The sequence below is a fragment of the Chanodichthys erythropterus genome, chromosome 23 (assembly GCF_024489055.1).
Source record: "Chanodichthys erythropterus isolate Z2021 chromosome 23, ASM2448905v1, whole genome shotgun sequence".
Classification (NCBI taxonomy): domain Eukaryota; kingdom Metazoa; phylum Chordata; class Actinopteri; order Cypriniformes; family Xenocyprididae; genus Chanodichthys; species Chanodichthys erythropterus.
In genome coordinates, this window is record NC_090243.1 from 24,849,492 (window position 1) to 24,876,695 (window position 27,204).

At 38.7% G+C, this 27,204-nt stretch overlaps 1 protein-coding gene across 3 annotated transcripts in view; it reads left to right on the forward strand.

Moving 5' to 3' along the window:
- The first annotated feature begins 601 nt into the window (after positions 1-601).
- Positions 602-27,204, forward strand: part of dipk2ab (divergent protein kinase domain 2Ab) — a 45,643-nt gene continuing 19,040 nt past the window's right edge. Inside the window, exons 1-2 of one of the 3 annotated variants that reach the window (XM_067377845.1) lie at positions 602-716; positions 15,030-15,913. In XM_067377845.1, the coding sequence (XP_067233946.1) occupies positions 15,260-15,913 (654 nt within the window). In that variant the 5' untranslated portion in view covers positions 602-716; positions 15,030-15,259. Of the gene's footprint in view, positions 717-6,299; positions 6,703-15,029; positions 15,914-27,204 lie in introns of those variants that run through there. The other 2 variants (XM_067377844.1, XM_067377848.1) reach the window with 2 other exon arrangements.

Consider the following 27,204-nt stretch of genomic DNA (forward strand, 5'->3'; position numbering starts at 1 on the left):
GCACGCCACTGATATATATATATATATATATATATATATATATATATATATATATATATATATATATATATATATAATATAATTTTTTTTTTGCTTCATCGGAATGTGATGAAACTTGGTGACTTTTGTCGCATTAGCTATGTGAACACAAAAAATCATGGACATGATTCGGATATATTAAAGGGTCGTAAAAAATACTCACTACGTAAGAAATGAATGGAAAATATGAAAAAATACAAAAACTCTTGACACTGTGCATTAAAAAAGTGCTCTGCATTGAAGGGGTGACACTCTAAACTATCAAGAGTGCAAAATAAACAGAAGAAGCCCAGTGTGACCCCTAAACGAAGAGGACCAGAGGGTTAAAAGAGTTTCTGTAATGTTGAAGTTTTTGTGGTTACCTCTGATACATAAAAGTGTGGGAATGCACTATTTGTCTATATCTATTTTATTTTTCCTGTATCTTACTAAAGGGCTAAAGGGCTAGAGTCCCTTTTCAGACAACGCAATTTGCAAGACCTGTTTCCTGTTTTGCTGTCAGAGGAGAAGAACGGGAACCAAGAACTGTCTGCTTGCATAACACCCACATACTAAATAAAGATCGAGAGACTTAGAGAAAGACTTTTCTTCTTTTCTGCTTCCACTCGGCTCAACTCTACTGATCAACAACAAAGAACATTGATAGTCTCATCTCCACCTCAGGCGGTCCAATAAAGGTAAACACTGCATTAACACTAAGCAATGACTGCGCTAATGTCAGTGACGAGTAATATCTTACTTGTTCATTAAATATACATGGTAAATAAGTTGTGTTAGCATACTATATGGTAGCTGTTGATTTGAACTGAAATAGATAAGATTAATTGGTTCTAGAGCTACAAGGTAGTTGGAGGAACTTAATTTTGTTGAGTAATCAACTTAAAAAATTGTGTTTATGTTACAAAATAAGTTACTCTAACTCAGTGTAGCTTGTTGGTGGGATATAAATTCACTCAGTTGTCAAAGAAAAAAATTCTGTTTGTTGAGCCAACACATTACTTTTAGATTTTATTCTGTGGAAAATTAGTATTGGAAGCATAGATATTATCGAAAAATCACTTCAGAAATTATTTCAGATGCCTTGAAAATGTATATATAAAATTCAAGTGGCCGAAGTGGCTGGGAGTGACTGCATTACACGCCACTGCTGAAATACACACGTATTTGGCAGGGTTGGCAGGTGTTAATGTCAAGCCCTGTATAGAAGTATACAGTGCACAGCATAAATGAGTACACCCCCTCTGAACAAATGCAAAAGATGTATTTTCTTCATGATCACTACTACAATTCATGGAAATATGGCAAAACTTAAATGTATTAAACATATACGCAATAAAAACTGAGAAATATATGTCATTAATAGTCATAAAATAAGTAAATTAGCCAATTTTGTTTAAATTAAGGATTGCAGAAATGAGTACACCCCAGATTGAATTCAACAAATGTATAATATTCTAGCACTTATGCCCTCCATCATTTTGAATATACTGCTCTGACCCTTCTTGGCACGGAGTGTACAAGTTCATGACAATTCTGCCCTGTTTAACTCCTGGATGATGAGCTCCTTAAATGCCCTGATCTTTAATGGGGAGTGTTGCTCAACTCGTCTCTACAGAGCTTTAGTAAGTAAGAGCTTTACTATCACTGAACTTTACTGTGGGAACCAGGCACTTCTCACTGCACTCCTCCTCTAGCAGAACATTTAAGATGCTGTTAGATCCAATGAGACCAGAGTATTGATTCCCAGAATCTATATTTTGTAAACATGGCCTTTGGAAATGGCTAACTGACTTTATTGTGCTTTGGCTACAGTAGGTAGTTCCAGTGAGAACCACAACCATGCATTTCTGCAGGCTGCATCTTACTCTGTGAGATAAACACTCAATCTTTTCATAGCTTTTGCTGGCTCTGAGACACTGATTATTGTCACAAGTCCATTTTGAATTTCTGTGTTACTTTTGCTATATTTTCACACTTAAAACAATGATTTGGTAATCCTCTTATACCACTAAGAAATCTCCTGACAGTTTTCTCCCAAGTGCTTCCATTGTTGTCAGCATTAAGTCTGAGAATGATTCAGTGGGTTATATAACACTTTTAATTGTCAAGAAATGACTTCTCTTTAAATGTTTTGGTTTAACATACTTACCTGTTGATCAAATATTGCCTTAAACTTACACCAGAACATTTTTATTTTGTTTTATTTAGTAACTTTTAGAAGGGTGCGCTCATTTTTGCTACACAACATTTTATCAGCTTGATAAGAAAATCTTATTTTCCTGAATAATTTTAACATGCTTCTTTAGTAATTGATTAAGCAGGAACATTATATCTCTAAAGAACCCTAACATGTCTTCTAAGTAATTGAATGAAATTACATATAAAGATGTACTTAAGTCCTGTTTAAGTAGGTCAAAACAGCACTGTAAAGATCAACTAAGTACAATTAAAATAAATTTAAACTATAACTTTAACATGCAATTAAGTGTCTGTAAACATTACAAAGTATACATTATTTTAAAGTATATTATTTCCAAAATAAGTATTCTTTTTAAAAGTATGCTAAAGTTTACATATTTTTCCCAAGAGATCTCATTCAAATTTGAAAAAGAGTGGAAAAGAGCAGCACTGAAGATTCTTTAAAATTTCTGAGCAGAATATGGCTTTAATATTAGAAAGCACAATGGATCATGAGAGTTTTACTTAATTGTCTTTTTTAAATCAAGGTAAATTCAATCAGTTACCAAATATTACGCCCTGCATACAGAGATGTTGATGGTGCGATAAAATCCCACTCTTCCTGTCTTTAGGCCTAATGACTTCAAGATTTAAGCAGCCAGGACACACCTAATAGCACCCCCATACCCCAATGTGAGAGAAAAGCAGACGATTAATGAAGATTTTAATGCTGTCGTTTAGAATATGCCAAGTTCATTGTTCCTCCTCAGTCTCCCGCAATAAAAGCTTAAATGAAGCGTGCTTACTGGGGCTAAGCATTCGTTCTGAGTAATTGGTGGCGTCTTTGAGAGCGCTTTGAACCAGCTGACCTGAACACTCAGCCCTTGTTAGAGAGGCCAGCCGAAGGGAAGTGAGCAATGCACCTTAAACTGTGAGAATGAGTTTACATCACGACCGTAAAACTGCTTGATTCTGAAGAGCTCTGAATGAGAAACATTTACATTTTTATTGAAAGAAAGTGAAATTTTTCGGTGCTGAACTGGATGGGTGTGTTTATTTTATGATAGAAAAGAAGAAAATTTGCATTAAAATCATGTATTGTATGAGTTCATCTCCAAAGCCCCATAACTAACCAAACGAAAAATGTTGAAAGTTTTGATAAAGATCACCTTCAAACATAAAAGAGACCAAAGCCAAAGATAAACTCATGATTATATTTATTAAATTAAATTAAAAGGCATTTGAAATAAATTATGAAAGCATGATTAAAAAAACTTTTTTTATGTGAACTTTGTTCTTTCATAATTTATTTTTACATTTTATTTCAAATGCCTTTTAATTTTAACCCTTGTTCTAGAAAAAGACTTTGAATGAATGTTAAATTATGAAAAAACATCATAAATATTAAATAATTATATTTATAAAACTATAATATTGTGAATACAGTAATGTAAGCATAAACATAAACAGATTAATTTGATTGATAGATCATTTCCGGTGTCATTTTCACCACAACCAAACATTTTGCCCTAAATATTTTTTAGAAGTTAGTGCCTTGTGAAAAAGAAGTGCATTTAATGGTACTTAATTCTTATAATCTTAAAATTATATATATATATATATATATATAGCATACTTATACTTTTAAATGAACTAAATTGCAACTTTCTGATTACAATCATTATGTGTAATTACAAGTATATTTAAATACATGACATACAAGTATATTTTAGTTTACATAAACTATTGTCAGTATGTTTTGCAGCATACTTTAAACATTTTTCAAAGACATTAGAAGTTTGAAATTAAATAAAGATGTTGTACTTCTTAAAAATAAAGGTTCTTTATTTGCATCGATGTTTCCACGAAGAACCTTTAACATCCATGGAACCTTTCTATTGGACAAAAGCTTCTTTATAGTGGTAAAAGTTTCTTTAGATGTTAAAAAATGCTCTTCATACTGGTTCTTTAAAGAATCGTTAAGTAAAAGGCTCTTTGGGGAACCAAAAATAGTTCTTCTATGCCATCACTTTAAAAACCCTTTATTTTTAAAAGTGAAAAAAGCACTCTAAAGTTCAGCTAAGTGTGTTTAATATCAATTTAAACTATAATACATTTTAATTTCATTGCAAAATGCAATCAAAATAATATCACTCGTGAAGAAAATATTTTTACATTTAGTATTAAACTTACATTTGACATTATAGCAGGCTCTTGACATTAGCAAACCTCTCCTAATGATGTTATCAGAAAAAAAGAGAGGCGAGAAAGAGCAAAAGTTAATTAAGTGGCACAGGAAAAATGCCAGCAAGTGAAATAATGTTTTTCAATACAGACCCCTCAGGATCCCATATTTGGAAAATATGCAGTTTAAAAGGGTAACATCCAGACAGTTCAGACAGCTCAGGAAAATCATCAAGAAAAGATTATTTTTTGATAGGTGCTGCTATTGAAGAATCACAAGAGCAACCTATATAAAAGAGCATCTATCTATCTATCTATCTATCTATCTATCTATCTATCTATCTATCTATCTATCTATCTATCTATCTATCTATCTATCTATCTATCTATCTATCTATCTATCTATCTATCTATCTATCTATCTATCTATCTATCTATCTATCTATCTATCTATCTATCTATCTATCATGATAGATAGATCAAATATTTTGTGTCCACATTTTTAATACAATATAGATGCATGGCCACATAAAAATGTCTTTTTTATTCATTTGACACAAGGTGGCAGCACATGCAAACATTTTCCCTCATCGGTACTGAAGAAGGATTTCCTTTTAAAATCTTGCTGTAATTTTGTCCCTTTCGTTCATGATCATTTCAACATAAACTTCCATCAGTGGAACCACCATCTGTACACATTCTCACTGCTTCCACTCCAAAGGTATTATTTTTATTTATTTATTTTTATTGAAGTGTCATTTATTGTGCAGAATTAACATCATATGTTCATGCTATTCCTGTGTGTGATTCCAAGCTAAAATATTTATCTAAATATGTTTTTAAGATTAAATGTGATTAACAGCGTCACACAGGGACAAAATATGCTTGTTGCTTGTAATATCATTAATAATTCAGTGCAGGTTCTTCTCCTCTTCCCCTGTTTCAGCAGATGAGTGTGTGTTTTTGGGAACGAGTCCAGATCATCCACTGGCTCTCCAGGCTTTGGCCCACAGTCGTCCTTAAGGAATATGGCCACATGCTTTTACAGACACCATTTGTGAGAAAATGGATTTCAGGGCACGACTCAGAAGTGACACTCGGTTGGGTGATTTGCCAAAAGAAGCTCCCGTTTCTTCGCAATCCAACCAATAACCCCAATGACACACACACACACACACACACTTTTATTTCATTAAAGTTGGCATGAAAACGAAGCTGCGATCGTCTTTTCTTCGCTATATCTGAGTGAAGCGGCTTCTCGAACAAGAACAAATGTAGGGCGGGGCTTGATTTTGTCCACTCGGAATTGATTGGATGGTGATCTCACGTGAGTGACAGCTTGTCTTAAGGAGAAGAGAAGAGATGTCGGAGGGAAAAATGATTATTTAATCAGTTTGATTAAAGAATACGAGGGTACATGAATAAAAAAAATAAAAAAAAATTATGTGCATGTATATATAATTTATAATAAACACAGCAATATTCCATAAAAAACAAGAACCGAAATCTATCTTTCTTTCTTTCTTTCTTTCTTTCTTTCTTTCTTTCTTTCTTTCTTTCTTTCTTTCTTTCTTTCTTTCTTTCTTTCTTTCTTTCTTTCTTTCTTTCTTTCTTTCTTTAATCTTCTCCATAATTAAATATGCATTATATTCATATCGGTCTATTGTTTTTTATTTAATGTTTTTATGTTGTATTGCATATAATAACATATTTTATTTATTTATTTAGACTAGACTAGAGCAAAGCGATATTCACCTATCATGGAAAAAGAGGACAGTGCTGCGCGTAAGGGGAGGCGGGAGCGGGCGCCATGACAACGCCCTCAAACCAATAACGTAAAGCGATGAAGGACGTCGTAAATACTGCCTGCTCGATGTTGGAAAGAGTCGGTCGCTGTGGCTCGTTGTTAGTGCTGGAGATCAGCAGCAGTGTGTGTGTGGAGACCGCGCTCGATCAAACTCTTGCTCTCAGCAGCTCGGGATGAGATTCAGAAGTCTTGCACATATAAACGACTGATTCATATAAGAGACTGAGAATTAGAGGCTTGACCACTGCTTATGTATCTCGCTAGGTTGCTAACTGGCTGATCTCCTAATGGAAAGAGCATCTGAGTTTGTCTGATGTGAGTATGTGAGCCGCTGACCGTCGGGGATACAATGTTGTTTTTCGTGTGTCTTTTATCGGAGCGTTTGACGCGCGCTACACAGTAACAGCAGCGCGAGCGCTCCAGCCTGAACAATGATTCAGAGTAACCGATCCAGAGACTCGCTCCTGCAGGACTGACTGAAGAAACTCTCTCAGGTTTGTTTCCAGCTTTTTTCCCCCCTTCACTGTCCTGTTGAGACGTCTGGCGTCCATCAGTTTGCGTTTCGTTTCTTAGTTGTAGTGAATTTAATTCATACAAAAACTGCATTTTCCTATCTTCATGTCATGGAAAACCTTTAAAAAAAAAAATGTACTGGAAAAGACATGGAAATTTCTTCTATTGTGATTTAGTATTGCTATAGAGCATGCATGTCGACTAGAAGAGTGTAATATCCAATGCAAATACATCAGAAACGCCTGAAGAGTCATAGAAATACATTGGTTTAAAGCTGTAGGAGCCCATGTTGTAAAGTAAAATGTATTTTCTTTTCTTGTTACACAATGAAAATATGTAAAGTCTAATTGAAGACTTAGCTATAACACAGACACTGTTGTTCCCATCATGTCTCGCTCTCATCTTGTGTTCTGAAACAGCAGAGCTCAGGAGATCATGAAGTAGGTTTCAGATTTCTTGGCACTGATCTGACACTTGAAATAACATGATAGGATTCAGCTGCTGACCTCAGAGCAGTCTGAAAGATCTCATGTGATTTACTAAGCATTAACACACATACACTTATCGATCAAGCCAGGACTTTTCAAACGTATGGGTAAATGTAGCGTTTATCCTGTTAAACGGGACAAGAGTATAAAGATTTTAGGTTGTAACTGGCTTTAATATCAAGTTTTAACATGGTTTTTAAATGTCTTTTAACTTTACTAGTTAAATGATCATGCAGTCTGACATATTAACAATAGTCTTGACAAAAAGTATTAATAAACAAGACTGTCAAACAAAATGCTGTTTAAAATCATTGCATTTACATTGTGAGGACGTATATAATTAGACCATGTGCATGTTATTTTTTTCCTACGTTTGAGAAGTTCTGTTGTAACTTGATCATTCATTTGTCCAGGACACCGGGAGTGAGAAAGCCACACCTGTATGATAAACCGCAGCTCACAACACCAAGCTCATTTTATTAAGCCTTTTTTTCTGAAGATATGCATCTTGCGTAACCCCCAATAATATGAAAAACGAGACATCAAGCCTTTATAAATGTGAGTTTTCATGCACCCTCCTAATGAAGTGAAGACTTCATGTTAGTGGCTGACAGAAAAAAAAAAAGGGGTAATTGTGAACACAAGGCACACATTGTGTCGGATTAAACTGTAGCATTTGTTTCTGTACAATACACTCATTTGCCTAAAGAACTTGCTTACATTTGGATTAGTGCTATTTCTCTGGGACTTGCTTCAAAATATCAAGAACGAAAGCCTTTAGAGAAGCTGGAGGTGTCATAACCACATCATTGAGTTTAAGATTCAGGTGTCATTTTTGAATGAGAATGTGGTTAATCATTAATTTAGAGTGGTTTTTATTTGTTACTGTGTGAAAGGAAATTTGTTTCCATTCATCATTGTCTGCGCGGGTTGCTGGACTGAGGCGGCTCAGTTGTGGATGACTGTTTTTGTGATCAAACATTATTGACTCCTGCAGTCGATAACCTTGGCAACTGCAGTTCTTCACCCGAGCGCCTGCAGCTCAGCAAGTGCGACGCTAATGACAAGGCCATTGTGAAATGCTTAATGTAATGGGAATAAAGTTAACAAAATGCACTCAGTACAGTCTCAAAGTAATACGGATTAAAGAAAAGAAAGTTTTCATACTCTTCAGCATTTGACCTGTTTCGGGACATGCGTATGAGCAAGTGAAAACATGAATTTTTCGAATACTTAAGAGCGAGTTAGTTACTTTGCTTCATGACCATGTGGTCCTTTGCAGGTGTCTGAATGATGTCACATCCTGTCACATGATACTGACCGCATGACTTGATCCAAAATGGTCCCTTTATATTGGTTGCTCCGAATGATATCAATGAAGTTCATTTTTCCAGACATTCTTTCTCATAACAAAGCGACGACTTCTACGCAATTTTAATACCATTTTGCACTATGTTGATATGTGATGTTATAAAATCATGCCAGAGTAAAACATATACATTTATTACATTTTAAGATGTTTTAATCACAAATGAAATGGCTGTATTGGCCTTTGGACGGTTAAACTGAATGACCTTTGTGACGCCTTGAAATCTTTAAAATACGTTATATGAAACAAAATATAATTAAAACCTTTTGGATTCAATAAATGAGAGCTAGTTGTACTACCTTACATACTTTTGGATGTCATATCTTTATGTTGTATTATTATTAAGGCCTTTGGACACACACACACACACACACACACAAAAAAAAAAAAAATCATCTTTTTCTAAAACATTTAAAGGATTAGTTCATTTTCAAATTAAAATTTCCTGATAATTTACTCACCCCCATGTCATCCAAGATGTTCATGTCTTTCTTTCTTCAGTCGAAAAAAAATGAAGGTTTCTGATGAAAACATTCCAGGATTTTTCTCCTTATAGTGGAGTTTAATGGCCTCCAAACGGTTGAAGGTCAAAATTAGTTTCAGTGCAGCTTCAAAGAGCTTTAAACGATACCAGACGAGGAATAAGTGTCTTATCTAGAGAAACCATCGGCCATTTTCTTAAATAAATAAATTATATATGTTTTAACCATAAATGCTCATCATGAACTAGCTCTCTTCTTCTTCTCTATTTGAATTTCAGCAGTGTAGACACTGCTAAGTGTATTACTGCCCTCCACAGGTCAAAGTTTGAACTAATAGTTATATACTTGCATTAGTATATTGTATATGACATTTAGTTCAAACTTTGACCTGTAGAGGGTTGTAATTGGCTTAGCAGTGTCTACACTGCTGGAATTCTAATAAAGAAGAAGGCTAGTTCAAGATGAGCATTTATTGTTAAAACGTATAAAATTTAAACTGTAAGTTTGACCTTCAGCCATTAGGGCTCCATTGAAGTCTACTATAAGGAGAAAAATCCTGGAATGTTTTCATCAGAAACCTTCATTTCTTTTCGACTGAAGAAATAAAGACATGAACATCTTGGATGACATGGGGGTGAATACATTATCAGGAAATTTTAATTTGAAAGTGAACTAATCCGTTAAATGTGAGAAACTCAGCAAAGTGACTTTAGTCAATATTGAGTTCTACTGAATCAAAATTTTGAATTGATACACTGAAATGAACTGGTTCATGGACTTATCACATTTAGCATTTTTGACATTTTAAACGAGTTCTACCTGTCTTAAGACATCTGTTTTAACACTTATTGCTTGTCTCAACTAGCAAAACAAGGAAGTATTGTGACACTATAGTCTTTAGGAAAATTGATCAACATGAAACGGCATTTGCTATCAGTTATCTTATATTTTTCTGAGAATGAAACTCAATATTAAGTGAAAAACAACAACAAAAAAGGTCAGCACTTGATTTTATCCCATTGGAATGTGAAAAGATGGTGTTCTATATCAGAATAGGTCCAGGTGATTGGAGAAAGGAGGGGTTTAAAAAGTAAGAGTGTTTAGTGATGTCAGCCAAAAAAGTTTCAGAGGGCGGAGCCTCATTATGATTCTGAAGAGAAGCATTCATTTTACTTGGACTAATATGCACTGATGTATCATTCACAATATAACCAGGAATGTGATTTAAAAAGTAAAGAGTCAATTTGGATTTTACACTGACTTCAAGGGGAAAATAAATATATTCATCACTAGATTCACAATGTAGCATATATCGGGAAAATCCAGTGCTGGCTCATTATCTGTTCTCCTCGGAGCCGGTTTGTTTATGTGTGCTGACTCTTCTAAGATACTGTTCAACCCTTTGTTTTGGCACACCCTGAGCTGCTTTTTGGTGTTAAGCGGTGTTCGGTGGCCTTCCTATTTTCCTATCCCGTCTGAGCGGGGGTGAGAGGGAGGGGATACTTTATGGGTAATGGAGTGGTAATTCAAAACAGAGGCCCGTGGGCAGGATGAGGTTTGTTGGAAACAAACATTTCATCAGTGAAGTTAGAGTGAACGTGTCTGTTTGTGAACGGGCTGATCATTGTTTCCTAAACTTGTTGTCTTGTGTACCTCCAAAGCCCCATTAGTATGGCTCAATTTCATTTTAATTAACCAAACCATAAATGAGAAAATCATTCAGCATTGTCATTAATTGAGCAAGCTGCACAGTGTCTTCATATAGGCTATACACATAAAGTCGTGCAGTTTTCAAGTTGTCTTAAAGTCAATGTGAATTGACATTTGTAACTGTGGCAGTGTAATTTGCTATGTGTAACTAATTTTACCTCAGTAATTTTACCAATTTCAGTGTGAAACTGGCTAATCCATGAGAAAAAAGAAAGGTTTAGCTGTGGGACATCATTTTATCCATTAAGAATTGATTGGATTGTGAAGTGCCCATTACATACATTTGGAATAATATTATGCACCGATGAAGAAAGAACATAGGGTCAGTTTTGATGTCACATTAAACTTTATCCCTTAAAGGGTTATTCACCCAAAAATTTAAATTCTGTCATTAATTACTCACCCTCATGTCGTTCTAAACCTGTAAGACTTTTATCTTCGGAACACAAATGAAGATCTTTTTGATGAAATCTGAGATTTCTGTCCACTTTCAAACCCCAGAAAGGTCACTCTAAAAAATAATGTGTTGGCTCAACAACAACAAAAAAAATAAAATAAATAACGCAACAGTTTGCATCATTTTTTTTTTAGTGAATTTACGCTCAACCAGCAAGCCACATTGAGTTAGAGGAGCTTAATTTGTAGCATAAACGCACATTTTTTAAAGTTGATTACTCAAAAAACTTAAGTCGCTCCAGCTAGCAGAGTTGTAGCCCTGGAACCAATTAATCTTCTCCAGTTCAAATCAACAGCTATCATAGCACATGCTAACATAACCTATTTAACATGTATATTCAACGAACAAGTAAGATATTACTTCATGTATCTACTCTTCAGCGCAATGATAACCACAAAAACTTCAACATTACAGAAACTCTTTTAAATGTCAAACATAACAGCATTAAACACTAACAGGTCTTAAAAACAAATAAATTAACACATAATTTCTCCTTATCCAGTCTAATGCAAAGCATGCAAGCAATTTCATTAAATTACTACAGTGTAATTAAAAAAAGCCAATTAATGCATAAATTTGAGTTTAAATTACAAACGATATTAAGTTGATGTAATAATGATCATTATTATGTCTACAAAATAATCGTAACTTAAAAGGTTTAATTAAAACGATAAATAAGAATTATTTAGTTGCAACCATGCATTTTTTTAAGTTGTGTTAACAGGTCCTCTGAATTACTTTTTAGACTGAAGACATCCATTTGACTCTACTGGTTTAACCTCAGTTTTATGAAGTGACATGAGGGCTTTGTTTGTGCAGAAAACAAACAGAAAACATAATATATACCACTTTCTTTACAAAATATTAATCTCCGAAGCACATTCACGTAACGTGTGCTCTCATGTCAACACATCACGCATGTGTCATGGTGCTATTGTGAACGAGCATTGGATATTAATATTTTGTAAATAAAGTGGTAAAAAAAAGCACTTGTTTCGCTTCATAAAATTGAAGTTAAATCACTGGAGTCACATGGAATACTTTAATGATGCCTTTACTACCTTTCTGGGCCTTGAAAGTGGTAGTTGCGTTGACTGTCAATGGAGGGACAGAAAGCTCTCAGATTTCTTTAAAAAGATCTTCATTTGTGTTACGAAGATGAGCAAATGTTTTAATGGTTTGGAACAACATGAGGGTGAGTAATTAATGACATAATTTTCATTTTTGGGTGAACTAACCCTTTAACTACAAAAAGGGATAATTGTGATTTTTAGTTTATTTTAAATTTTAAATTTTCTGTTTTATGAGTTTAACAAAGCAAGATAAATCTCCTCTTGGAGATAGAAAAACCCACTGGGAAACACATACCCATGGTTTGGGATTATTTTTGTATGATAAGGCTTTTAGTGGCATTTAGCCTGAAATATGAGAAGTTGGTCATTTACCAGAGTGACATAAACCATTTGGAAGCCTTGTAAGGATATTTGAGAGAAGTAAAATCAAATTCTGCTGTCATTTTCGGTTTGCGTGAGACTTGATCTGAATCATACCCCCACAGGCTTATCCTACTGAAGTCTGAAATGAGCCCTATAAATGTCAAAGTGAAAGAATCAGCAGGAACCTTTGCGAAATGCTTTAGTTTTCCCCACCAAACCTTTCAACATGTCATTCATTTAAAAGAGGCCCCTGCCTCTTGAAATATTATGATTGAGTTTCCGTGACTGTGGGTGGACATAGACTTGACTGCTGGAGCGAGAACTCTTTAATCTGGTTCGGTGTGAAGCAGTCAGCCCGTGCAGTGAAGCTTGTTTGCTTTCGCTCTGCCAATCTGTACTCAAACCAACGGCGGTGCATCACATGGAGCACGGCTTTCCTTGACTGCCTCATTTTTCCGGAAGAAAAATGCACACAGTTTATCTTTGTCTCTGCTCAGTGAGTGAAAAACCGGGGATGTCATTCCGTTAAATGGCACGCAGAGATCATATCGTGTTCAGTTGTTTTATGAACGTTCAGTAAATCTTGTCCTCTGTAATAAGCAGAATGCACATTCTTTCTTATCAAGATCTGTGTTAGCCTCTTCCGTTCGTTGCATTCCAGATGAGTTACTTCCCAGGTGTCCACCCCTTAATTGGTACTCTTTGCGTGCTAAATCAATCTTTCCCTGCACTTATGTTTTGTTCTCATCATAGTCTGCAGTTATATCTGTCCATGCCCATGGAACATGAATATATACCACATGTCCAAAACACAAGATTGTACTTGTGGTTCATAGCTGTGATGCAGTAAAGCCTTTTGGCTTCAATATGTCCCTCTCAGCAAGGAAATAAACTGTGCTTTTCAAATAGTTTCATGGGATCTTTGTGGATTAAAAAAACAAACATATTTTGTTCCATAAAAGTAAAGCCTATTTTTAGCACTATTAAAATGTTTCACATTGGCAGAAAATGTTTTGCATTGCATTACTTTAACTTTTAATGAGATTTGCAAATAAATAACACCAGAAGTTAAACATCCAGGCAGTGAGCATTTGCAGAAAAAATGTTCTTAATTGTCAGATGTCAAAATGCCAATCCTGTTGGCACTAACCGATGCAAATTACCATTTATTTGCATATTAGTGTCTTTGATTTTGACTAAAAAAATGGTTTAGTTAGATTTGCCCTTAAACACTATTGTCTGATAAGGATGTTCCAGAACTGATATGAGTTATAATTTCTGGTGTAGATTTTCTCTTCCACCCCCCAGCAACTCAGATCTCACTAGGTCAATTAAAATGCACAGAAATTCGTCAACATGCTCGCTAATCACACTGACTCGTCTACTAATGAGCAGAGCTCTCGAAAGCCATTGCTTTTAATAGGCATGGTGTAATGAGCTTTAATTGAAAATGGCCCATTTGCATGGTAAGCGGCCATATAAAGAATTTGATGCTAAGGGTCTGATTTCCGGCATGGTGGTAATGCAATGTAGCAGCCTGTTTTACCATAGCATAATAGTGACTGAATATTAGCGTAGCACCACATGCAGGTGTCTGCATCATATGCCTGATTTGCACGGATGTTGATGTGCTTCATCAGTATCGGTGACATGTTAGATGCATTCGCATGGTGCTCTATACAGCGCTGTTTCACCTCCCCACATTACCTTGGTGACACCAAGCTTTTTCAAAGAGAAATCTTCAAAGAGAGATTTAAAACTTACCAGGGCAACTCTGATCAAAGGTTAAACCACGCTCAGCACGACTCTTCTGGTAATACACAGAGGAGCGCATCTGTTTGAAAGTAGAAAGAGTCTAACTTGATTTGCAGGTGTTAGAGCATTTGCTTTTATTGTTGACGAGCAGCATTATAGACTATTTCTTTAACATTGTTTCAAAGAGGCTTTCTTTCTTAATGTTTGCTCACTTTTTAAACACTGATATTTTTAAAATCCACGTTATTTTTATCCGTAGTTGTTAGGAGTTATTCTGAGGGAAATATGAGCCAGCACAGTCTGGTACAGAGTGTCTCGCCGTTTATTGGTCTGGCAGAAATCCATCTCGTTACAGTTCGGAAAGCAATGCATTCGCTCAAATGACTTGAACATTTCCAATTTGTTAAACATTTTGAAACAACACACAATCTTGGTTTTGCTTAGAGGTTTATATCTTGGGAAAGGAGAAATTTCAGGTTAGGAGAAATGGAAAGTAGCTGTTCAAAAGTTGTCTGTAATAGGAAATTGTCTTGTTTTTTTGTTCCGTGCTGTAGCCTTGGTAAAATTCAACTTAATGTAATATGTTTGATGTTTTGTGTGCTTTTTTGCAGGCAAGCTTTTAAGTGCATTGGCACGGCGCACTCCAGAGCAATGGCTATGAGAATGTCTTAGCCCAGCAAGCACTTGCAAGGGGGGACTCTGCTTGTTTCTCCCCCTATGGAAAGTCCAGGTGATGAGTCGGCACCAGTGATGGGGATCCATTGAGTCCTGTCCCTGACACTATTCATTGCCCTTTCCCCCTTTACCCTTGACCCCTGCCCTGCCTGGCCAGTGCACGAACATGCTGCGCTTCCTCCCTCTCAAGCTTGGCCGTTTGTATCGGTGTCTGAAGCTTCTCTTTGTCTTGGGGCTGTTTGTCATCTTGCTGATGAACACGCACAACCTCTTCGCCTCATTCCAAAAGAACGAACTCACCGACCGAAGGTTCATCAACCTCAACAAGTGCCCAGCCTGCTTTGGCACCAGTTGGTGTCGCAAGTTCATGAATGGACAAATATCTTTCGAGACATGGGGTCGCCTTCGCTTCCTGGATGTCTTCAATGTGAAAAACGTTTTCTTCGCCCAGTACGGGGAGCCTCGTGAGGGTACGCGGAGGATTGTACTCAAGCGGTTGGGTTCCAACCAAGAACTTACCGATATCGACCAGAAGATTTGCAAGCGGGCAACAGGTCGGCCTCGTTGCGATCTCATCCAGGCCATGTACAAGACTGAGTTTGCCCGACTTAATGGGGATGTCAGACTACTAACTCCAGATGTTGTGGAAGGCTGGTCAGATCTTGTTCATTGTCCATCCCAAAGACTGCTGGACAGAATAGTCAGGAGGTATGCTGAGACAAAAGACTCTGGAAGCTTCCTTCTCAAGAACCTTAAAGACACAGAACGGATGCAGCTGTTGATGACTTTGGCTTTCAATCCGGAGCCCCTAGTGCTTCAGGTAGGTTTTTTCATGTTGTCTATTAACCCATCTCTCTTTGACAGACTCCCTAGGCCTGTAATATATCTTCTGTGTTATAAAAGCCAGATCATAATGCATGCTCTTGAACTGCCCTTGATGATTCTGCCAGCTGAATGGAACCTGTCGGTTTGGTGGTCTGCAAATAGGCTAAAAAATATGGCGCTGAAAATTGTAGGGTGTGCTACTTTCCCTCCCTCTGTGTTTCCATTCCTGGCTGCATCTTATTTTTTAAGCCACAATTCTCGAGTTTGAGGTCCTGCTCCTGTAATCTGGGAGGACCTCATTTGGGAAGTGTTTAATTGCAGCCTTATAGTCCAAATCTAATGGATTTGTCTTGCCTTGATGCTTATTTTAAAGCATTTTTAATTACTTAAAAACTGAAAACTGTTAATGTTCAAAACTATCCTTGCAGAATAGCACAGTTAAAAGGCATCTCACTGTCATTGTACCGTTTTGCCCTTCATATCTGTGTATTCTCTTCTGATAGACCATGCTACTTCCCATTTTGACATGGCAATGATAATAAGGGCCACTATCTGACCACTTTTCAATACTGATTTACGATTGGCGATCAATTTCAATTTCACTTGTCATTGACCGCAGCTGGTAAATGCCCAGAACAACAAAGTAACACAAGCCCTGTGAAGACATTCAGTGTCTTGCTGACCTCTAATCTATCACAAGTTCCTGACACCCTCTGGCGTTTGCTAGACAAAGGGGAGATCATCCCAATCTATAAAATCTGATTAGTTGTGTGTGGTCCCTGTCATTCGGCACCCTCCTCCTTTGTCTATCTGTTTTTCTCGCTCTCTGTTGCTGCTTCGGCATTGCCCCTCTTTCTTTCTGCTATCTAGATAATTACATCAAGTTCATAATGCCATTACATATCAGTTCAAAGCACCCTGTGATTTTTAATCTAATCCCCAGGTCCAATTCCAGGACATCTTCTCCTTCTGTCTATCTCTGTTTACCCATCATTATTCTGTTTGAGCTGTCCCTGCATGTTTTTTGGTGCTCATAAATAGTTCATTCTGTGCTGAACTTGTGAACCGTTGGCATGGGGAATCCTTCCCCTTGGAAGTACTGAATAACCTGAACTCTTCGAGCACCGGGGGAGCTTCCGGGAGACCCTGAAGGGTGGTTTAGTGCCTTTGGCTGTTCCTTACACAAGAAACACCATAATGTTTCAGGAACAGAAGGAAATGAGTGGTTGTGCACCAGCTCATAAATAATTAATGGAAGCTATGCAGAGTGTATACCAAGCCGGAAAAGATGCTTTTTTTTTGTTTTATAAAGCTAGAGTTTCATTGTTGTTTCAAGTTTAACACTGTACATGGTACAGTGATGGTATCAGATCAAAATTAACATATTTAATAATTCATTAATATACAAGGTTGCGGAAGCTGCTTTAAAAGCTTGGCAAACAGTTTCATAATAGATAAACTATAAGAAAGCTCCTATTATACCCCTTTTTACAAGATGTAAAATAAGTCTCTGATGTCCCCAGCAGGGCTGGGACAATAAATAGATGCATCGCGAATTGAGAAATGATTGTGGATCGATTCTGAGATTTTCCAAATGCATTACGATTCTCTCTTGAATCGATTCTTAGCTTAATTTTTAACAGCAGATGGCAGTGCATGCTTTAGAAAAAGCCGTACTCTATTTGCTTACATGCACCACTTGAACCTTCTATAAAATAAAGTTTGAAAAGGTTGAAGCGAATTACAAGGGTGTTTGCATTGGACTGTTTAAATTAATCTCCCGTCATACAAGCATTCTGAGGTGCAAGTACATTCTCAGACTCAGCCTAACGCACAGGCACTCTTCTTCATGAGCATTTGAGCGTGCGGTTGAATCTAGCCTAGAGCGCCATCTGCTGTTAAAAACGAAGCTCTGAATCGATTCGAGAAAGAATTGCGGTGCATTTGGAAAATCTCAAAGAACGAGAGGTGCATCGATTTATTGTCCCAATGTGTGTGTGAAGTTTCAGCTCAAAAAACAGATCATTTTTATAGCATGTTTAAAATCGGCACTTTTTGGGGATGAGCAAATGTGCTGTTTTTGTGTGTCCCTTTACATGCAAATGAGCTGGTGCTCCCATCCCCCTTTCAAGAAGAGGGCGGAGCTTCAAGAGCTATGCTCCTGCATACTGGCAACAATAAACAGGACAATCTCGTGCACTAAAAATGTCAGAAACTGCCAGTAGCGGTGTTTAGTCATCTGTCTGTACTGTGCATAATAAATGCACGTTTATGAATTACACAGAGGGTGAGCAAGCATGGCTGAATAAACATAATGACATTGGTCTCCTGGTGCCTTCACGTGCTACCATCCAAAATCGCCTCATTTTCTGAGAATGAATTCGAGCAGAACTTGTTTTTCTCTCACAAAGCTTCTCACTCCTACTTTGTATTTTTGTAAAATACCATGACGCAATTCACCACTGCTTTAGTTTCCAATCTACTGTGAGGTTTCTGGCACTAAAGCGGCTCTTTCTCTCAGCTGTGTGAGAAACCGGCAGTGGAAACCAATCCTCAGCGCTGTTGTAAGGTTGGTCCACAACACGCTCTCCTTTTCTGTCTGCCGAAATCATGGTGCTGCTAGTCACGTGGAAAGAAATTCGTCCCAAAGGAATAAATATTTTTAGAAACCAATATGATGGCCAGAAATAATGAATAGCATGTGATATGTAAGGCCTTTGTTTTAAAAGGCCCACAGTCCTGCCATGAAATGCTGAAGCCAACCATTGTGTTTATTTTACGCTATTCACATAAACTAAAATTTTCCTCTTTCAACCAGCCAAATTTTAACCTTTTAAAACGGCATTATGCTTTGTTCTCTGCTGAATTCTTGAGACGGTTGAAGAGATTCTGTGACCCACATTCTTTGCAGAGACGGTTATTAATTCCCACTTTCATGAGCCAGCGTTCCCTGCATTTTATCTTCTGTCTGTGAAGCTGTGATGCATGAGGTCATGTCCGATAGATGTAGAGGCTGGTTTAGGTGACCTTGCTCAAATTTAGCCAGGAGCATGGTACTTTGTTAACAGCCCCCGCGTTAGCATACTCTCTGCCGGCTCAGCCAGCTTGACAACAGGACATGACAGGCCTGTGGGGTTAACGCAGTCAAGGGTGCAGCACTCGCCTTCAGAGCGGGCGCTTGTCGAGACACTCCTCCCTGCACCTGACATATTTTGTGAGTTCAGCTGGAGAAAAAGTTGCAAAACGCTACTTCCGAAAGCTCCCTCTGGATTGTGGAGTCAAATGAGGGCAGGGCCTTTTTTTTTAAATAAGAGAGCTTTAAAAACAACATGAAAGGGTTTCAGGCATAACCAGGCAATTGCCAATGAGCTGATGTTGTTTAAGCCACTGAGTAGTATTGACTAGGGCTGGGCAACTTCTTGTAGAGTTTAGCTCCAACTTTGCTAGAAAGTCACAGGCAGATGAATTTGATCAAAGCTGTGGTCACACTAGACTTTGACCCTGCGAAATTTGCATGGACACTGGAACGGTCTTAATGAGACCTCATACTCTACAGTTTATTTTTTATAACATTTAAAGTAGGGTTTTCACGTTACCGAAATTCCAGTAGTCCGTACCAGCGATATTATTAAAATTTTTACGGTTCTTGGTAGGTCTACCAATTTCTGTACCCTAGCAAAATCTGTTGGAACTATTTTATTTAACCATTTATTTATTTTATTTTTTAATATTAAATTGAGTTTTGTCTTCTGCAGTGGCAAGACATTTAGGCTATGTTTGATTTTGCGCTGCCAGAGAAAGCAAAAGTAAAATCACTGGCATGTGTGAAACGCGCTATACAAATAAACTCGACATGCTTTATCAAGTCTAATAACAAGCACAAACTGTGTTAAATATAATTTGACGTGCAAGCAAAAAGATTACTCTCTTACAGTGTTTTTTTTTTTTAAGATTTTAAGAATATGAATATAATAGGCCTTATTAAAAGTTATTAAAATACTCACCCATTTTCACAGGGGTTTAAGTCAAGATTTGGGAAAAGAAACAAGGGATTCTATGACCAGTGGAATAACTATAGAATATTGTTAAATTTGCTAATAATCAGGTGACCGGATTGCAATTCGCAAAACAGAATACAAAGCTGAGAAAGCTTAAATTTACGTACCTCTCTCATTCGTCATGAATCTAAATGTTTCCATGGCTGCGATTTAACATTTAATTGCTAACCTATTAATTCTTATGTAAACAAAGCATTGTGCTTCACTCTTGTCATATTCACGTAAAATACCGGCACAGTCCTATCAGTGGGTACCGAATATACCCGGTACTCAGTATATCTGGTATTACAGATATGCTGGTATCGTCACATTTTAAAAATTTCAGTACCGACTTGGTATCGAAGTACTTTGGACAACCCTAATTTAAAGTAAAAAAAAATATTCCACTTTGCAAAATATGTGTGTCCTTTCAATTCAGCCAAGAGGTCATACAGTGATGATTCAGTCTTTGGCCACACGTCTTCACATGATACAAATTCCCAAGAACGCTTTAAAATGTGAAACTTTTTTGCATGCATTTGAGTTTCTGGTCTCAAGAGTTCGCATGTGTATGGATCAAAGTCAATGAAATCCTGATGACCATGATTAGATTGTTAAACTCTTCAGGAAAGTGGATCTTGAGGGTGAGAGTTGTCCAACTCTGGTATAGAGCATTACAGTTGGATAATAATACCTGTTTGGGTTCTTCATAGAGGAATTGTTTTGTAGGAATTACATATTTAAAGACAGCACCAGAGTTTGAAAACATTGATGTATGTGTCTGTAGAAGCTATCCGTACATCTCTCTCTCAAAATCATCCATTATGATTTTTTTGTATACTATTTAGGTAATGCATCTTATACTCTCTCAAAATAATGCAATTTTGCTAAATCTAAACATAGTGAATATTTTCAATTAAAAGAATAGTTCACCCAAAAATAAAATTTTCTGATTATTTACTCACCTCAAGGCCATCCAAGATGTGTATGACTTTCTTTCTTCAGCCGAAGAGAAATTTAAGGTTTTTGAGTAAAACATTCCAGGATTTTTCTCCATCTAATTCAAGTGATCATGCCAGCACACTTCACCAACCCAGAGGGTTAAACTATAAAACTGACAGAAATACTAATATACAGCAATGACTAGTCAACGTGTGAACAGCGGTTATTCTCCACACTTGTAAAAATAGGTATCTCAAATGCACATTGGGAAGGTCACACTTGACGTATGAGTTTGTGAACAACCTTATTGTTGACGCGCATCGCAGAGCTGTACCAAGGCGAACATTTGTAGTTTTAAAAAGCATATTTTTATTTTATTATTTAAAATAATGTGCTTTTAAAATAAATGAGTTACGCCTACCAAGTGAGCATCACCCATTGTGTCATTCTTACATGAACTTCTAAAACCTCAGTTGCCTTTGCTTGCTCACCCAGCAGACTGAGTATACAGAACTAAACCTTTATATCTCTCTTCACTCGTTCTTGTCCTCAGCTGGTGGATTGGTGGTCTGTAGCTCAAGATGGGATGCAGAGAGGGAGATTTTGGGGGAAGGGGTGTAGAAAAGTCTGCCAAGCAGTAGAATAAGCACGGCACCCTGCAGGGACGAGTTCTCTCTGTAGACTGACTCGGTTTTAAAATTTAATGGCCAAGCAAAATGCCAGACGGGAGCTGTTCTGCTTCCACGCCTGCATGGCGGACTGTAGGTCAACGATGGGGTTTGAGGGAAAAGGGCAGTCGTTTAATGTGAAGAACAAAGCAACTTATGTTTAGTTGTTCCTCAACAGCCCTTTAAATTGGCTTATCAGACTGTGTAATATGTTTCACAGCCAACATGTTTTTTTGTTTTTCATTTACTGTAGCTTTACGTCACTCTTCATCTGAATCAGTGCTAGACACTTGTCCTGACATGTCTGTTGTGAATCTTTGGGATTGAAGACTGGAGAAAATGTGGAGAATTTTACCACACCCTGGCAAAGCGTTTTACATGAGAAAGGCGGTTAGTGACGGTTACACGTGAAACACTGGGAGGGATGGATGCTAATTACTGTTGTCTGTAATGAGACTGTTTAAGCTTCAGTTTAGGGCTGCAGCTAACATCTATTTTGGTGAACGCTATTATATTGATGCCAAGGTAATGACATCCCTAATTCTAAATATTGAACTTATCCCGCACCCTAGCCTAGACTGGTAGGTGTCGTAACTACACTTCTGCTGGCAAAAAGTGTATTTCTGCATTGATGGCTATTAAAAGTATAATTGTGTATTACAAATTGTGTATAAATATCACTAATATTTCATTATAGTATATGTTTTAATGACTTGTGCTTTTCACGAGTCTCTGTCTCTGTCTTTAAGCCCAAGACCAGTCACAAAGTCCGAGTCGAGTCACAAAGCCAGTTGTTCAGAAATCTGATTCGAGTCACAGGTCGGTTGTTCACAAGTCCGAGTCGAGCTGCAGGTCGGTTGTTCACAAGTCCGAGTTGAAATGCAATGTTGGTTGTTCACAAGTCCGAGTCGAGCCGCAGGTCTGTTGTTCACAAGTCCAATTCAAGTCGCAGGTTGGTTGTTCTCAAGTCCGAGTCGAGCTGCAGGTCGTTTGTTCACAAGTCCGAGTTGAGACGCAATGTTGGTTGTTCACAAGTCCGAGTCGAGCTGCAGGTCGGTTGTTCACAAGTCCGAGTCGAGCCGCAGGTCGGTTGTTCACAAGTCCGAGTCGAGTCACAGGTCGGTTGTTCACAAGTCCGAGTTGAGATGCAATGTTGGTTGTTCACAAGTCCGAGTCGAGCTGCAGGTCGGTTGTTCACAAGTCCGAGTTGAGATGCAATGTTGGTTGTTCACAAGTCCGAGTCGAGCTGCAGGTCGGTTGTTCACAAGTCCGAGTTGAGATGCAATGTTGGTTGTTCAGAAGTCCGAGTCGAGCCGCAGGTCGGTTGTTCTCAAGTCCGAGTCGAGCCGCAGGTCGGTTGTTCTCAAGTCCGAGTCGAGCCGCAGGTCGGTTGTTCTCAAGTCCGAGTCGAGTTGCAGGTCAGTTGTTCACAAGTCCAATTCGAGTCGCAGGTCGGTTGTTCACAAGTCCGAGTCGAGCTGCAGGTCGGTTGTTCTCAAGTCCGAGTCGAGCTGCAGGTCAGTTGTTCACAAGTCCGAGTTGAGATGCAATGTTGGTTGTTCACAAGTCCGAGTTGAGATGCAATGTTGGTTGTTCACAAGTCCGAGTCGAGCCGCTGGTCGGTTGTTCTCAAGTCCGAGTCGAGCTGCAGGTCGGTTGTTCACAAGTCCGAGTTGAGATGCAATGTTGGTTGTTCAGAAGTCCGAGTCGAGCTGCAGGTCGGTTGTTCACAAGTCCGAGTTGAGATGCAATGTTGGTTGTTCAGAAGTCCGAGTCGAGCCGCAGGTCTGTTGTTCTCAAGTCCGAGTCGAGCCGCAGGTCTGTTGTTCTCAAGTCCGAGTCGAGTTGCAGGTCAGTTGTTCACAAGTCCAATTCGAGTCGCAGGTCGGTTGTTCACAAGTCCGAGTCGAGCCGCAGGTCGGTTGTTCACAAGTCCGAGTCGAGCTGCAGGTCTTTTGTTAAAAAAAATACAATTCGAGTTGCAGGTCAGTTGTTCACAAGTCCGAGTCGAGCCGCAGGTCGGTTGTTCACAAGTCCGAGTCGAGTCACAGGTCGGTTGTTCACAAGTCCGAGTCGAGTCGCAGGTCTTTTGTTAAAAAAAATACAATTCGAGTTGCAGGTCAGTTGTTCACAAGTCCAATTCGAGTCGCAGGTCGGTTGTTCACAAGTCCAATTCGAGTCGCAGGTCGGTTGTTCACAAGTCCAATTCGAGTCGCAGGTCGGTTGTTCTCAAGTCCGAGTCGAGTCGCAGGTCTTTTGTTAAAAAAAATACAATTCGAGTTGCAGGTCAGTTGTTCACAAGTCCAATTCGAGTCGCAGGTCGGTTGTTCTCAAGTCCGAGTCGAGTCACAGGTCTTTTGTTAAAAAAAATACAATTCGAGTTGCAGGTCGGTTGTTCACAAGTCCGAGTCGAGTCGCAGGTCTTTTGTTAAAAAAAATACAATTCGAGTTGCAGGTCAGTTGTTCACAAGTCCGAGTCGAGTTGCAGGTCAGTTGTTCACAAGTCCGAGTCGAGTCGCAGGTCTTTTGTTAAAAAAAATACAATTCGAGTTGCAGGTCAGTTGTTCACATGTCCAATTCGAGTCGCAGGTCGGTTGTTCACAAGTCCGAGTTGAGATGCAATGTTGGTTGTTCACAAGTCCGAGTCGAGCCGCAGGTCGGTTGTTCACAAGTCCGAGTCGAGCCGCAGGTCGGTTGTTCACAAGTCCGAGTCGAGCCGCAGGTCGGTTGTTCACAAGTCCGAGTCGAGCCGCAGGTCGGTTGTTCACAAGTCCGAGTCGAGCCGCAGGTCGGTTGTTCACAAGTCCGAGTCGAGCCGCAGGTCGGTTGTTCACAAGTCCGAGTCGAGCCGCAGGTCGGTTGTTCACAAGTCCGAGTCGAGCCGCAGGTCGGTTGTTCACAAGTCCGAGTCGAGCCGCAGGTCGGTTGTTCACAAGTCCGAGTCGAGCCGCAGGTCGGTTGTTCACAAGTCCGAGTCGAGCCGCAGGTCGGTTGTTCACAAGTCCGAGTCGAGCCGCAGGTCGGTTGTTCACAAGTCCGAGTCGAGCCGCAGGTCGGTTGTTCACAAGTCCGAGTCGAGCCGCAGGTCGGTTGTTCACAAGTCCGAGTCGAGCCGCAGGTCGGTTGTTCACAAGTCCGAGTCGAGCCGCAGGTCGGTTGTTCACAAGTCCGAGTCGAGCCGCAGGTCGGTTGTTCACAAGTCCGAGTCGAGCCGCAGGTCGGTTGTTCACAAGTCCGAGTCGAGCCGCAGGTCGGTTGTTCACAAGTCCGAGTCGAGCCGCAGGTCGGTTGTTCACAAGTCCGAGTCGAGCCGCAGGTCGGTTGTTCACAAGTCCGAGTCGAGCCGCAGGTCGGTTGTTCACAAGTCCGAGTCGAGCCGCAGGTCGGTTGTTCACAAGTCCGAGTCGAGCCGCAGGTCGGTTGTTCACAAGTCCGAGTCGAGCCGCAGGTCGGTTGTTCACAAGTCCGAGTCGAGCCGCAGGTCGGTTGTTCACAAGTCCGAGTCGAGCCGCAGGTCGGTTGTTCACAAGTCCGAGTCGAGCCGCAGGTCGGTTGTTCACAAGTCCGAGTCGAGCCGCAGGTCGGTTGTTCACAAGTCCGAGTCGAGCCGCAGGTCGGTTGTTCACAAGTCCGAGTCGAGCCGCAGGTCGGTTGTTCACAAGTCCGAGTCGAGCCGCAGGTCGGTTGTTCACAAGTCCGAGTCGAGCCGCAGGTCGGTTGTTCACAAGTCCGAGTCGAGCCGCAGGTCGGTTGTTAAAAAAAATACAATTCGAGTTGCAGGTCGGTTGGTCACAAGTCCAAGTGAAGTTGCGAAGTCGGTTGTTCATAAGTGCAAGTGCGACTTCATTATCAAACTGATTCAAGGCATCACTGGGCACTTTCAAAGCCATAGTTTCACTTTAGTTCTGTGGTCTGTAGTTTCTGGATGGCATGCTGTCGTAACATTAACCAGTCAGACCTCAGGTACGGTCCAACATGCCGCAATATTCAATTAGGAATTCTGGTCTCCTTCGAGTACTCGTGCCCATGCCTAGTACCTAATCTACATTGTACACCTGTTTTTCCAGTGGTCTATGCAACAGAAGAATGTTTGTTATAGAAGTGTGTTTAATAAAGAACTGTGGGTGACACAGGAGAAGGTTAATACTAGAAAGATAAAGTACTGGGACTCTATCATGTGTTAGTGTCATTTATTGGGTAAGCAGGTGGTCAATATAACTGCAACATTGCAAGGAAGTCAGACAAGCCAATAACAAGTTTGTGATGAACATTTTACTGAGCAAACAAATTAATTCTGTGACTGATCCAGTTCAGGACAAGATGAAGCACTAACGAGAGCATTGTAATGATGTTCGTGTCGTACTGTTAAATTAAACATCAGAGGATATTTCCAGCCAATTTCACCTTTGACATTTTACCTATATTTGCATTTCATATGGAATAATTAAAAGGCATGTTAGTCACGTATCACGAGGCAGTCTTGAACTTCGGTACACACTCTCTAGCTGTATCCGAGAGCCAATCATGATGAGTTTACATCTAGCTGTCCAGCAATCCCCCTTGTTTAACTGCTTGAGCAAACCTTGTTAAACAAATAATACATTATGTAACATAACAGCATTATAATTGGAGTTCAACGGGCATTGTGGTTTAAGTGACTATTCTCAACTACAGTATGTCCGTCCAGGATGTTAACAACAACTGTATTTAAAATACTAATGTAATCTGTTAATACTATCATTCGGATTCTTTTTTAAGACCGTTATAAATTTAAGTATCAAAATAAATGTGTGACAAAACAAATGCCAACATAATGGTTATCTACAAATGTTTAGAAAATGTATTTGAATTTAAAAATACATTTCTTAGTCTAACACGCCATTGATGTTTTAAGGAGAATGTCAACCTGGCTTAACAAGGACATTTTCCACTAGCCCCACCATAAATCTGATCATTTTTTAGTCACATTTTTATATGCACATATAATATGTATTATTAAAATACTTGATGGCAGCAATATCGTCAACATCATTGATTCTCAAGTGTAGCAAACATCTAGAAAATGCTATGTGAAGTACTGCAACTAACATTTATTTGGGTAATCAAATAATCTTTAGATTATTCCTTTGATTAATCCGATAAAAAGGCTGGTTTTATATTATCTTTTCTGTAAGATACGGTCACAAAATAATGAACATGTAAGAGGTAGAGTGTTTATTACTGGCTGTTGTTTCTCCAGGAAATGTAATGAAATATGAATGTAGGAATTTCCACACATGTTGTAATCCAACTACAGTTACTGTTTTCATAAAAATATAATAACTTTCATTACGTGTAGCCTAGGATTTGAAACCCACAAATATTTTATCAAAATTAATATTTTAGGTCAAATTATTGTGCTCCCTGTCTATGGTTAATGCACATATGCACTCACTCATTTTATGAAGTGTTTGATCTTTAACAGGGATTCGCTTGCTGTCAGGATGAACCTTTTTGCAAAATGGAAATACCTTTGGTATTTAGAGTTGGGAATATAACCATAAACGTTATGCACTATGCAGAGAAAAAAAAAAAGCTCATTAAACAACACGCATATAATAGAATAAATGTCACAGAAACCTAAATGTTTTAGTCTGCAA